At 43.5% G+C, this 14,587-nt stretch overlaps 1 protein-coding gene across 1 annotated transcript in view; it reads left to right on the top strand.

Moving 5' to 3' along the window:
- The window catches only part of PSMB2 (proteasome 20S subunit beta 2), a 38,011-nt gene extending 25,373 nt beyond the window's left edge, over nt 1-12,638 (top strand). The window contains exons 4-6 of the mRNA XM_081085598.1: nt 8,670-8,832; nt 10,353-10,402; nt 12,404-12,638. Coding sequence (XP_080941724.1) covers nt 8,670-8,832; nt 10,353-10,402; nt 12,404-12,511 — 321 coding nt within the window. The 3' untranslated portion in view covers nt 12,512-12,638. The remainder of the gene's footprint in view (nt 1-8,669; nt 8,833-10,352; nt 10,403-12,403) is intronic.
- Nucleotides 12,639-14,587: the final 1,949 nt, after the last annotated feature.

Raw genomic sequence — 14,587 nt, forward strand, 5'->3', positions numbered from 1 at the left:
GAGATCTCTGCTGCATCAAGTCTCTGCCAGAAACAGGGAGCTTTAGGAGGGGCACAATAGGGCATGGTGGGAACTGTCACAAACAGTGACTGGATTCTGCTTTCCTTAGCTGATAGCCCTCCCACTTCCCTCAAGGTAAAAGCCCAGCAGGCCACAGGCCTTGCATGATCCCTCCCTGCCCTCACCTCACTCACTCAGTTCCAGCCACATAGGGCCTGCTGTTTCTCCAATACCTGAGATACATTCCAACCTCAAGGTCTTTGCACTGGCTGTTCCCTCCGCCTGAAACAGTTTTTTTAAAAATCCAGCAGGAAAACAAAACACTTCTCTGGACTGATTGCTGTCTGAGGGAGGGCAGTTTGCGAGCCCACAGAGGGCTTGGTAGTAAATGGTAAATGAAACTTTTTAATTGGCTGACTCTTCATTCAGTCTATGATTGCGGCTGTACACTGTTTTCTCCTTTCAGCTACCTCTGGACAGCTCAACTTAAGCTCATTGGGGCCACTAGAGTTTTTTCATTTGTTCTACCACCTTTCCCCTTATTGAGATTTCTTTTAACAACTCTTTTTCCCTCATCCTCTAGTCTACAAGTTAGTAATTCCTATCAGTTCTATCTTCTGATATTTCATGTCTTCTCCTCTATCCTTACTGCTTCTGCAGTGTTCTAAGACATGAAAAAGGCTTGGATTGGCAGGAGGGTGGGGATAGTTTTCACTGGCTCCTCCATGGATTATAGACTGAAGTTCATCTTCTTTAGGAAGCCAATGCCAGTACTTGTCAGTTCCTCTCATTACATTTCCTCTCTGCTTGCTGCTGAAATTCACTAGATATACATGTCCCATATTCATCACTACCCAGATAGCCTATGTTTCTCTGTTTATTCATCACTACCCAGATAGTCCATGTTTCTCTGTTTATTGGCCTTCACATATGCTGTTTCTCCCATCTGGAATCCTTTGTACCCTGTCTACCTTTCAGATTCAGGCTTCCATCTTCATCACCTGGCATAATGCTTCTCAGAGTAAATGCCAAGTAACATTTATTGAATCTATAATATATTCCACATTCCAAATGCAAACTGAAATTGACTGGGGCATCTGTCCATTTCATAGTCTCAAAGAAATCTTGCAGGACTTGGTTGAAGTCTTAAGTTATAGTCATTGTTATTAGAAAAAAAAAAGGATTGATGATTTCCTTTAAAAAGGCTGTGTCAAAGAGGATACAAACAATTCTGTATTGCTTAGGCATTAGGGATAGATAGTACTTCCCCAGCCCCATCTCCATCCAGAGAACCATAATCTTTTAGTGCTAGAAAAGGTACTTGTTAAATCAAGTTGGATGTTGCTGAAATCTTTTGAGATCTTTTTGTTTGAAATGGTTAACATTGCACGTTATACCATCAAACCCACCTAAAGCAAATAGCTAGTAAATTCTTCTTATCATTGGAAACTAGGGGCCCAATGCACAAATTTGTGCACCTTGAAAGAAACTGTGGGCCACAAGGTTGTGGTGGGAACAGAGGCGGGTCTCAGCCCATCCTCCGCACCCCAGCCTGGCCCCTCCTGCCGTGGCCCCCCAGTCCCCTGTCTGCCAGCAGCCCCACTCGCACTGCCTTCGCTCCCACACGCTGATGGCACCAGCCCCATTTGCACCCACTGACAGCGTGGAGCGATTGGGGCTGGTGCCAGCAGCAGGTGCAAGCAGGTGGCTGCCAGCCCCGATCGCCCCTCAGGAGTAGGGGGAGGTAGAGAAGGCCTGAGGGGTGATTGGGGCCGGTAGCCACCACTCGCACCCGCTGACAGCACCAGGCGCCAGCAGCACCTGCGAGTGCTGGGCAGGACCACAGTACATGGGAGCAAAGAAGCCCCGCCTTGATCTGGCACCCCCACTCATCTGCTCCACCATCCTGCTGAGGCCGACGCCTGGTATGTTCCACGCACCCCCAGGTGGTCAGCACATGTCATAGCAACTGGTTGTTCCGCCGTTCAGTCTATTTGCATATTAGGGTTTTATATATATAGATAAGCTCTTGATTTAGAGTTCAGAGCACAAGTATAAGAAAAATAATTCATCCATCTTATTTGTTAATGAAGTTGAAATTTTGGGCACTGCAAACAGTTAAGGGGTTGGTATCTATTTATCATCACATGTATTTATTGAGTACCTACTATATATCTTACATAGTTTTAAACCCTTTAGAGCAGTGGTCACCAACCTTTCGGACCTCATGAACCACCAGTGGTCCATGGACCACTGGTTGGTGACCGCTGCTTTAGAGGAGTCATAATGGTTGGGTGTTAAACCTGCCCTTTTTAAACTTAAAATATTATTGGTCACATAAGATGTAATGCATGAAATAGAGAACAATAGATGCTGGTATGCAAAGTAGTACATTCTGAAATATTTGAGTGTGAAACTGACATTTACATATTGAATCATATTTTCACACTAATTTCCATTTTGTAGAGGCAGCATGGTTTCCTAGAAAAGCACACAAGACTTGGAATCAAGAAGTCTGAATTCTGGAACTGACTCTAACACTAATTAGCTGTGTAGTTTAGGGCAAGTCACTGTCTCTTCTTTGAGCCGAGTCCCCACATTTGTGAAAGCGATGTTAGATAAACTAATTGAGCTTTTAGGTCCCTCCTAACTATGAACTGCATTTTTGTGAAATATTCTCAGTGGCAAAGATCGAATTTTAGGCAGCTTTGACAATCGGCTGCACTAAAAGAAATAGCAGGCACTTCCCTTCAAAGCCCAGTCTTTGTGTAGTGTATTTAGAAGTCTATTTATTAAAACACTGCCACCACTAGACAAGTCCTTTGTCCCATTAATAGTTCTGCATCTCTTTCCAAATTACTGTCCCTCCAGGAATGGAAGTATACTTCACACACCGCTTAATGTTCCAAGGTGCAGCATAGCAAAAGAAGCTGCACTGTTTCCCAAGGCACCTCTCAGCAATGTCGTTCTATTCAATTAGAGGTGGCAAAGGCTGGCCCGGCTCCAAAGGGAGACTGTCAATTCCTCTCTTTTTCTGTGTCCACGCTCGGCAGGATGCTTCCTCACGCCCACCTCTCTCCCCCTTGCTGTGACTTTGGCTTCCGCCAGATGTCACACTGCTGCTTGTCACCACCCAGACTCTCATCACTGATTTTGTTGTTTCAGTGTATTTATCACAACTGTTTTCTTTAGCTGTAAAATTTATGGAATTTCACACTCTTCTTAATCACTACAGTGTTTCTTTTCCATGAAAGAGGAAATATGCAAGGAGTTGTATGCACAAGAGTTGGAGGGGGGGAAATGTTTCATTTAACTTAAGGAAAGTTTACTTGTGTTTGCATATTAGTATATATTCAACATATTTTGTATTAATTTCATGTGTATAGCATAGTGATTAGGCAGTCATATCTTTTACAAAGTGTTCCCCCGATATTTCCAATACCCACCTGGCAGAATATGTAGTTATTACAATGTTATTGGCTGTATTCCCTATGCTGTACTTTACATCCCTGTGACTATTTTGTAACTGCCAATTTGTACTTCTTAATCCCTTCACTTTTTTCACCCATCCTCCAACCCCCTCCTCCTGGCAACTATCTGATGTACTTTGTTTTTATCCTGTTATATAAATGAAGAAGATCTTAAAATGGCTTAAAGCGCTCCACTTTAAAAATAAGTTCATGTTGTATATTTTTTTAAGGGAGGAAAAGATACAACATTTGTCTAGGTTATTTTTTTCCCACTTGTAAAGAGGCAAAATTTGGTGGTACCTTATTTTAGAGGCTAAAGTTCATTTTGAATACTCAGGATGGTCCATTTAAAATTTTTGTCTTCTTTTTTTAGTATATCATATACAACTTTAAGCACGTTGGTATTTGTACTGTGAACTGTTGCATGTTTTCAATGAAAACACTAAAAATAAGAGATTAGGTTAAGTGACTAACTTTTCTAAAGCCACACATCTGGTAATAGAGCCAAATTTCAAATTCAGGGTCTAATTCTGCAGTTAGCCCAGCTGTTTCTTCTGGGGCATTTATGTTCTTATTTAATTCTAAGTGCTTGACCTGTATCCTAAATTTTTCTTTACTTAGCAGCCCATGTCTAAAGGGAGGTAGGAAGAGACGAATGCAAGAGTCTAGCAAAAAGCAACAATATTTGTGCATTCAGAGAGAGGGTGGCAATTGATTTAAACTTGAACCAGTTCTCAAAACTAGGACTTGTCACTTTCTGACATTTGTTTAGTGATTTTCTTAATCTTTCCACTTGTGATACTAGGCATTAACCATATATATAATTAAAACATATATAATGCATTCTGGTATGATTATTATTCATTCAACAAATATTTATTGAGCATACACTATATGCTTATACATCCTTGAACAAGCCAGACAGTGCTGCCTTCATGGAGCTTATAATTGGTATAAATATTTGAATAGATGGGTTGTGTCTTAAACATACTAAGTATTTCCCTAAACATTCCCCAAGCAGTCACATGTGTTGTATGTTGTAAGACTAGCACAAAATTGAATGGCTTGGAATTTGTCTAATTCCAAGAAAACATTAATGAATCAGGAGTATAACAATCAAGAAATCCATAACTGTGGGTTAATCACTTGGAATGTCATGATTCTTAGAAGAGCAAGAGAATGACAGTACATAAGACTTTATTTGAAATTTTAAAAAACTAGTGTGAACCAGAGATCTTTGATGGAGCATTGTCAGAAGGATTTCAGAAACTGCAAGTTGTTACACAGATGTATTGATTTAATTAGTCTAGATAACACCATTTATTTATGCTTAAGCATCTCACACATGCAAGAGTTGGTAATTCGAAGTCACACAATAATTTGTGAGTTATCTTCAGTACCACGTGTTGTAGCTTCTGAATGCCAACTTTGACAAGTTTGTGTGTCAGATACTTAAGCATAAATAAATGATATTATATAGAACAATTAAGAAATAGAGTTTACTTTAGGAATTCTGTTGACATTATATATATAAAAGCCTAACCAACTGTTACGACTGGAATGACCTGTCGACCAGTCACTATGACATGCACTGACCACCAGGGGGCGGACGCTCAACGCAGGAGCTGCCCCCTGGTGGTCAGTGCATTCCCACAGCAGGAGTGCCACCCAAGCCAGTTTCACGGCTGGCAAGCAGAGTGGTGGCACCCAACCCCAGCTCAGGCTTCATCCCGGCCATCTGCCGCTTAGTGCACTGCTACATCCTTCATACCCCATAAGCCTGCAGTTACAATCTCCAGAGAACGGTTGAAGCGCAGATACTTGGAGTAACCAGAATAAGCCTGATAACTCCGCCCTCTGCCTCGGGCATCCAGATCAAATCTCATCCCTTACCAATTGCCCCAGAGCAACAGAGGAAGACAGCAGTACAACTGACAATCGGGGTAAAAGTCAGAGATGGATCTGAAGGGTGGAGGCATGGGCAACAGCACCCCCGCCCCCCAAGATCCCCAACTTAATATTGTTCACCTAAGAGCGTCTCTTACCTGACTCCGAGTGGTGGAAAGCATCCAGCAAGACGCAAGGCATCCACCAGAGACCTCCCGGCAGGCAAGGTGCAACCCTGGCCGCAGAAGGGACATTTGGAAATATTTTTTCAGGAAGCTGCAGGGAGGAAGACAAACTCCCCATACAACTTCCCGGTGGCTCACAGGGACATGGAAACTCCCCGGGCACACAAGCATGGGCTCCCAGTTTCCTTTCAATGTGCACGAATCCGTGCACCGCGCCAGTTGTTTCATACAAAATCTTTTGGTGGTGACTTTTTAAATGACATTAATTGTTTTAAATACAGTGTAATCTAATAGTATGGGCAAGATCCTCATTGGAAACAGAACATATCTGGGTTCTGCTAGTTAGGCCTCTTTGGATATCTGGGTGGATCCTTAATATGCCATTGCATCTTGATAAAATTATTTTGGTTAAGCATACAATGGATGTTCTGGCCAGTGAATGAAGAAGAGTAGAGTTATTCTTTTAGCAAAAAGATGAACTTATTTTGTGATAGTTATATTGTGATTGTATTATTAAATCTCTTGGGAGAGAGAAACCTGTTAGAATCCACCCCCTCTCTCTATCTCTCTCTCTATCTCTCCCCCATCTCCTTCTCCCTCTCTCCCTTCCTCTCTCTGTCTCTTCCTCAATGCCTCCCTCTCCCCTTTGCTATTCTAACTTTTAACTATAAGAATACCAAGGTATTTTGTTTGCCTCGTTTTGTAGTACTGTTTTCACACTTTAAAATTGCTATTAATTATACTGTATATATTTCTTATCTTTAATTTAAACAGTTTTGTTGTTGTTTAAAGTGGTAAGCTGGTCCTAGCCGATTTGGCTCAATGGATAGAGCATCGGCCTGCGAACTCAAGGGTCCCAGGTTCGATTCTGGTCAAGGGCATGTACCTTGGTTGCAGGCACATACCCAGTGGGGAGTGTGCAGGAGGCAGCTGATAGATGTTTCTAACTCTCTATCCCTCTCCCTTCCTCTCTGTAAAAAAGCAATAAAATACATTTGAAAAAAATAAAAATCAATAAAGTGGTAAGCTGTTAAAAGGAAATAGCCAATATACTAGGAATTAGGTAGCATCTTTTCTTCCAAAGTTTGGGATAGTTCACTTCTATTATTTTTTCTCACCATACTCCCTAGAAGATAGAAAGGGGAAAGATTAATTAACCCAGTTTTACACATAAGGAAACAGAAGCTCATAGGGGTTAAGTGTACTCAACACATAGTCACTGAATGCAGCAGAGAATTCCAGAGCCTGGCACACTACCCACTGGGAAATGTGATAGGCAGGTAATTATTTTCTCAGAAGACTTGACTATTGCTGGTCAATTCTTACTCCTTGGAGACTATCAGCCATCTTATCCTCAAGGCAGAAACTTGTTTGTAGGTTAGATCTACTCTGTAATCGGGGAGATGTTACTTAGCACAACTGGATTGGAATTTCAAGTAAAATAATATATTTTCATGTGTTCTAACATGGGTTTCTTCAGGCTGCCAAGTGCCCATGTTAACCAGTGTTCAAAGAATGTAAGATGACACTTTTATGACCATTAGCTGTTACTAATTTACTAGAGGCCCAGTGCACAAAATTTGTGCATGGGTAGAGTCCCTAAGCCTGGCTAGCAATCAGGGCCAATCTGTGGGGCGACTGGCGGGATGGTTGGGGGGTCCCCCCTGGCACCCGCCTTGGCCGGCCTGGCGCTGCCCGTTCGCCGGCCCCACCCCCTGATCACCCCGCCCCTGCTGGCACCTACTGTGGCTGGCCTGTGGGGTGGGGGGAGCTCCTGCGTTGAGTGTCTGCCCCCTGATGGTCAGTGCATGTCATAGCAACCGGTCATTCCATCGGTCTATTTGCTTATTAGGCTTTTGTTATATAGGATGCTGTATGATAGCAGGGCATAAAGGTATTCAATTTCATTTAATGTGCTCTTAATTGAATGCATAAGTTTAAGGATGAGTACATAACCTTGGGCAAGGCCTGCTCACTGAGGCAAATGCAAGAGGGAAAACACATTTTGCAGAGAAAAAGGAAACCATATAAGATAAGAGTCATGCTGCTGATACCTGGGGGCAGAGGCAGACTGAATTTAACATGGAAAATGGCCCAGCTGGTGTAGAAAAGAAATAATCCACTTGGACATGAAGAACAAAGCAGACTTAGTCAAGGTTCTCTGTAGGAACTTGCATTCTTAGACTTGCAGGTAAAACAAAGAAAGATACCTAAAAAACAAACAAAAACAAAGAAAGGAGACCTATAAATCCAACTTATAATTACTTTTTATTTGTCTCATTGAAAAAAAATTACTTCTTTTATCTTAGGGGAGTGTTATTATATTAGAAAAATGTTAGCATTTCACCTAAATCTACAGTTCTTCTATGTTTTTTTTAAATTATTATTCATGGACTTTCATTATTGTCTGCATTAAAAGTTTAGTGATTTAACCTAAATATTTGAGACCTACTATCCTTCCCCAGCCCAATAATTGTTTCTAATAGAGAGGCATATAGTTAACCACTTAAGATTTTGGTTCAGGTGCTCGGCCTGAGCCTGTTTATTTAGGATGATGTGGTTCGACACTCAGAATTGTGTTTGTTGGTTTCAGCCATTAGGAGAGACACGAGAGCATCCATGCTTTGCCTTTGAAATGCTTTTGTAACAGGTTCTGGTCCATAGGCTTTAAGAAAGCAGCTTTTTCAAGTATTCTTCTGTTCAAAGAAGACAAGTGGACCTTTCTTTTTTTAAAAAAATATATTTTATTGATTTTTTACAGAGAGGAAGGGAGAGAGATAGAGAGCCAGAAACATCGATGAGAGAGAAACATCGATCAGCTGCCTCCTGCACATCTCCTACTGGGGATGTGCCCGCAACCCAGGTACATGCCCTTGACCGGAATCGAACCCGGGACCTTTCAGTTCGCAGGCCGACACTCTAGCCACTGAGCCAAACCAGTTTTGGCAGGTGGACCTTTCTTAAGCTCTTACCACATTCTGTGTCCTTTAGGGTTCTCTAAATTTTACGATTTACTTAGTTGCTGCTATTTTTTATTCATCAAGACTTGGAATGTTCACATTTGTCATAGAAAGCAATGTTGGTGTTACTCCTTTGACGATCACTTTGCCATGTCTTTCTTTTGCAGACCCCGTATCATGTCAACCTCCTCCTGGCTGGCTACGATGAGCATGAGGGTCCAGCACTCTACTACATGGACTACCTGGCAGCCTTGGCCAAGGCCCCTTTTGCAGCCCATGGATATGGTGCCTTCCTGACTCTCAGTATCCTGGACCGATACTACACACCAAGTAAGTTCCAGCAACCTAGGTGGGGAAAAGTAGCAGAGCTCTGCCCTCAGCTGCTTCCTGATTTTGTGCATTACCCCATGGAGTTGGGTGGCCAGGGCTTAAATAGAGGAGAGATCCTAAGAAGTAAATTCAGGTGCCCTCTCGAAGCTCCTTTCTCCTGTGGGTCAATACAGTTATTGAAAAGCTGATAAAAGTCCCTCTTGAGCTTATGAGGATGAACAAGTTCCCCAGCATGACAACTGAGGGTATCTTTGTTTAAATGTCAGAGCTTTTGAAGGCCATAAGTCTAGGCCAGTGATGGCGACCCTTTTGAGCTCGACGTGTCAGCATTTTGAAAAACGCTAACTTAACTCTGGTGCCGTGACACATATAGAATTTTTTTGATATTTGCAACCATAGTAAAGTAAAACAAAGATTTAAATTTTTGATATTTATTTTATATATTTAAATGCCATTTAACAAAGAAAAATCAACCAAAAAAATGAGTTCGCATGTCACCTCTGACACACGTGTCATAGGTTCGCCATCACTGGTCTAGGCCCTTCCCTTGGTTCCTATCGCTTAATGGCTGCCCCCTCCTGCAAGATAAAGCTGGCTCTTTACTTGTCAATAAATTGTCATCTTGGCAAAGCCTCTGACATAGAGATGCTTTTGCCCTAAGTTCTAACTTCTAACCCCAATCCCAACTTAGACTTTAGCCACTGTGAGCAATAGACATTTGGGAATCTTAGCTTTTACAGGCTATAGATGCAGTGTAGATAACCACATCTCTCCTTACATTCTGTTCTTCCCTGTCAGTAGAATAAAAATCCGGCTTTTTCATTTCTTTTTGGTGCTGCCCCCTCACTCAACCTCAGCCTTGCCAGAGTTCACATCCTGAAAAGAATTAGCCTGGCCTCCTAGTGATTGTTTCTTGATTTGGCAGCTGTCAGTAATACAGCTGATTTGCCCACCAATATAACCACTAACCACCCCTGAAGCCTAACTGCGTAATATGTCATCCCAGTTTGACATGCCCATGGATAGTTCCTTTGGCTCCTATTTTATGAGAGTCTCTGCCCCATCCTGTGAATTCTCTTTCCATTGTTAAACTGAGAACCAGCTGGGAAAGTGAGGCTGAAACTCTGGCCTTGTCCTCCTTTTTCCTGATTTGCAGCTGGCTAGGGCAGATGGAACTGGTTTAAGCCCTGGTCTAAAGGGGGTTTGGGGTGAAGTGGGGGGATGGGCTATAAAAAAGAGGCAGACTGCTGGACTTCTCTAGAGGCAGGCCCCAGCCATGGGAGGCAGAATTCCGTCATGCTTACCCTTCTCTATAGCAAATCAATTTGCAATGGCTTGTGGCTGCCAGAGCATTGGGTTTGAGGCACCCTCCACTGCATATGGAATAAGTTTGTTGCAAGCTAGAAGGCGAGGCATTTCCCCCTTTTCCGTTTGCATGACATGCTGACCTGAGGAAGTTTGAAACTGAATCAGAAGTTATGGCAGAACCTTGAGCGCTTGGTCTCTGTATTCTCTCTCAGATCTCTCACGTGAGCGGGCATTGGAGCTTCTCAGGAAATGTCTGGAGGAGGTGAGTAGCTCCGGTGGGATTCTGAAAGGACTGAAAGAATACTTTGTCTCTCGCTTTGCCAGTGTTGTTCCCATTCCTCCGTTACATTTTTTTCTGATCCTTGCCAGAAGGTGTAATAAATACCCACTAACCAGATGTGAAGTTGCTGCCAGGGATAGAGTTTGGTGGGTAATAAGATTATATTTTCCTCTCATGGGTCATCTCCTCATCGATGTCAATGTTTTACAATTTAATTACTTTTCTTTTTGGTTCATCCAGACCAGTGGTTCTCAAATTTTAGCATTATAATAATCATCTGAGGAACTTGTTTAAAAAATCAAATAGATTCAGCCTCCCAGCCCCCTTCTGACATGTTTGTCCTGGTGTAGAGCCTGAGAATAGTTTAACTAGCAGGCCCAGGTGATTTTGCTGCAGGCGGTAACGGGACCATACTGGAACAACTGCTGCCCTTTATACCTACTTTATTCTTGTTCCATTTGGAGTTGCTATAGTGTTTGCTCCCCTTAACAGTGCATGAGTCCTGGAGAGGAAGCCTCTCCTGAGAATTCCAAAGGCCATAGAAAGCAACTAGGAAGCTTTGGGCAGAAGGGGAGAGTAGCCTTTACTTTGAGGCCACAGACCCCACCCAGCCTAGTACTACTAAGAGTCAGAGGCTTTGGGGTGTGAATGGAGGATGAGAAAGAAAAGAAAGCAGCTCCCTGAGGCTTTTTCATTCTTTTACTGTTCTTGTGGCCTAAGGATTAACTTGAATTCATAGTCTAGTGAGAGTGGGAGGATGAGAGCAGGTGGGTAGGGGGGATGCTTTGAACATAATGTCAGTTTGCCTCTTACACAAGCCTGTCCTTTTCAGCCCACAGTGCCCTCTTCTTCCCCTTGTTTGTGAATCCCCTTTTCAACGTCAATGCTGAGAATAAACTCATGTGTTTTTCTTAACCATTCAGCTGAGAGGTCATATTAGCCTAGCTGGGCAACCCCAAGTGTTCAAGGAGCTGCCAGGAAGAAGCCACTGAATATTAAATGCTTTGAGACTTTATTCCTCATAAATCCTAAACGTCATCATATTAGAAACCCACATTTCCTTATTGTTACCTTTTCTTAATCTTGAGTCGTGTTTCTGGATAATAAGAGTCATCAGAAAGAGAGGATCTGGAAGTGAACTGGTTGTTGCTGCCCAGTTCTCAGTAGTGAAGGAGATGGGATGCATCCAGGGAGGGGTTGTAGGCCTGGGGAGGGGGACATTTCTGGGATAGGCTCCTCAGGAAATAGGTAGAGAACTTTGTGCCTTTCCTCTGGAGACTATTAAGTGAGGTGTCCAGGAAAGGTAGCCACAGGAGCAAAAATTTCCTCCAGCTTGTGCCTCAGTGATCTCCAGCCAGGTTAGTGGTCTGTCTGCTTCCAGGCACACAAGACCATGCAGCTCCTTGGAACAGTCTCTTAAGCAGAGAGTCTTATGAGATGCAGAAATGTTACTTTAATGACAGGTCAGCTTGGATTAGAGGAGACAGAAGCAGAGTTTGTTCCAAAAGCAGTTCTGCCAACATCCTTCCCACCACCCCTCCACCTACACACACACACACCAGGTCCTGAGAGTATGGGTGGGTGACTGGAGAAAACTGTTAGGACCTAGGAGTACATTGCTTTGGTCCATAGCTTATTGCTAGGGCGATCACTCCTCTGTTAGCTTATCACCTTGGAACGTTTTAAAAGAGAAGTGTGTGTTTACCAGGCTGATTGGTAGAAGACTGTGGGGAACAGATCATCAGACTGTCTCATTCTTTCAACAGCTGACTGGCCAGAGACAGGCTCCCAGCTGCAGCTCCCAGTTCTTGCTCACCACCTTCCAGTCAGCTTTCAGCTGCAGTTTGGGTTTTCTTCAGTGTCCTAGTCCCAGCGGAATATAAGCTTCACAAAAGCTTGTGTGCCCAGTGCCTCAGTCAGAGTCTGGCCTATCAGTGGTGCTCAGTGAATGTTTGTTGACTGATTTCCTTTGTGTCTCTGCAGCTTCAGAAGCGCTTCATCCTGAACCTGCCAGCCTTCAGTGTTCGAATCATTGACAAAAATGGCATCCATGACCTGGCCACCATTTCCTTCTCTAAACGCAGCTCCTAACAAAATGCCCTCTCTCCCACTTGCCAGGGAACTTTTTTTGACGGGCTCATTTATTTTTTTCTACTCGTTTGACGTGCAGTCTTGATAGATGGTTAATTCAGAATAAAGCTGACTATGGATAAATTGAGCTCTCTGGTTGGAATCTCAGTTTACCTGACATCACTCAGGAAGGAAATGGAGAAAGGATAATCTGCTTGGACTTTTGGCTTAGACTGTCTTTCCTCCTGTTACGTTCCCTCTGTTCATGCTCTGATTGCCCCTTAGCAGCCCAACACCCCACATTCTATTTCACTGCCTGACTTCTTTCCCACCTAGCTCATTCGTATATCATGCTGGCTAATGTCTCATTCCTTCTAAAGCAGTGATTCTTTCTTCCCCCTAAGCTAAAAAAATTTAAAATAATTAATATAAATGGGTATTACGTGCACTTAGTAAAAAAATGCACACAGTATAAAGACACATAGTAAAAAATGTTTCTCTTGTCCCTAAAATTTGATCACCTGCTTCCCGTCCCAGAAGAAACTTCAGATACGCTGTTCCAGTATAAAATGTGCACATGTACACACACACACCCTCCTTTAAAAATAAGGCTGCACTCCCAGGTTTCAACTAAGTAGGTTTGGGGCTAGGAATACTTAAAGCTTCCCAAATAATTCTTATCCTCAGTCCTGACAGAGAACCCCTGGATTGAAGTTTCTTTGAGGCAGTGATCCTCAAACAGCACACATCCCTGGAGGGCTTAATTGAAACATAGCTTTCTGGGTCCTACCCTTATAGCTTCACATGTTTGGGGTGTGACCTGTGATTTTGCATTTCTAACATTTCCAATTGTAAGATAAACCCTGAGAAACCAAGATGGCGCCGTAGGTAAACACCGGAAATTGCTGCCTCGCACAGCCACTTCAAAAATACAACTAAAAGACAAAACGGACATCATCCAGAACCACAGGAAGGCTGGCTGAATGGAAATTCTACAACTAGAAGGAAAGAGAAAAGCACTGAGACTCAGAGGAGGTGCGGAAGTAAAGTGCAGAGGTACGGAGGCGCACTCCGAAAGGGCTGGCAGCTGAGGACACGGTTGTCTTTTTTAATCGGGAGGGAGTCAAGCTCCCGACTGCTCTGAACTCCAGTTCCTGATGAGTCTCTGGGGACCCAGACTCGTATGGGGAAAAACTGGACTGTCTGGCATCGGGCAGAATTCGGCTTTCTCTCAGAGGTGCTTGCAGCAATTACTGGGACACTGAGACGCGGGGCCTCTTAGGGTAGGACTGAGGAGCATCCATAGCTGCTTGCTTCGCCCTGTTGATTCCCTGACACCCCGCCCCATCCAAGCTGTGCACAGAGGCTTTTGCATATGAAAGGCCTGGCACTTTGCAACCTGAAAATTACCTAACAAACTGCAGCTGAATCAGAGAGACCCAGAACTTCCAAAAGAAGGTCCAAGGCCCCACAGCAGCTTGCATTGCTTCACAGCTGGGCCTCATCTGGGCACCTCCAAACCACAAAGAAGAGGAATCTCTCCATAGCTCCTGCTGGGTAGCCTCAGGCAGAGGCTAAATTAGCACCTCCTTAGAGATCCAAGAGCCAGTGTACTCAGTGGTCAGAGTGGGACCATCCAGATTACAACTCCTCAGATCCATAGGGACACACTCACGAGGCAGATTCAGTCAGCACCAAAGCACCACGGAAGCAAGTCTTGCCCTGAAAGGGTGTCTCCAGCTCAGAAGTTCTCCCACTGCAGAGACAGCTGATTCTCACAGCCAATTGGCCTGGAGGTCAATTCCTCCCAGTGATACCTACAACAATCAAGACTTAACTATGCCCTAATCGGTTTGGCTAAGTGGATAGAGTGTCGGCCTGCGGACTCAAGGGTCCCAGGTTCGATTCCGGTCAAGGGCATGTACCTTGGTTGTGGGCACATCCCCAGTGGGGAGTGTGCAGAAGGCAGCTGATTGATGTTTCTAACTCTCTATCCCTTTCCCTTCCTCTCTGTAAAAAATCAATAAAATGTATTTAAAAAAAAAAAAAAAGACTTAACTACAACAAGACTGCACATACCCCACAAAGGGGTGCACC

This window comes from Myotis nattereri (assembly GCF_964212035.1).
Source record: "Myotis nattereri genome assembly, chromosome: 3".
In the NCBI taxonomy this organism is placed as follows: Eukaryota; Metazoa; Chordata; class Mammalia; order Chiroptera; family Vespertilionidae; genus Myotis; species Myotis nattereri.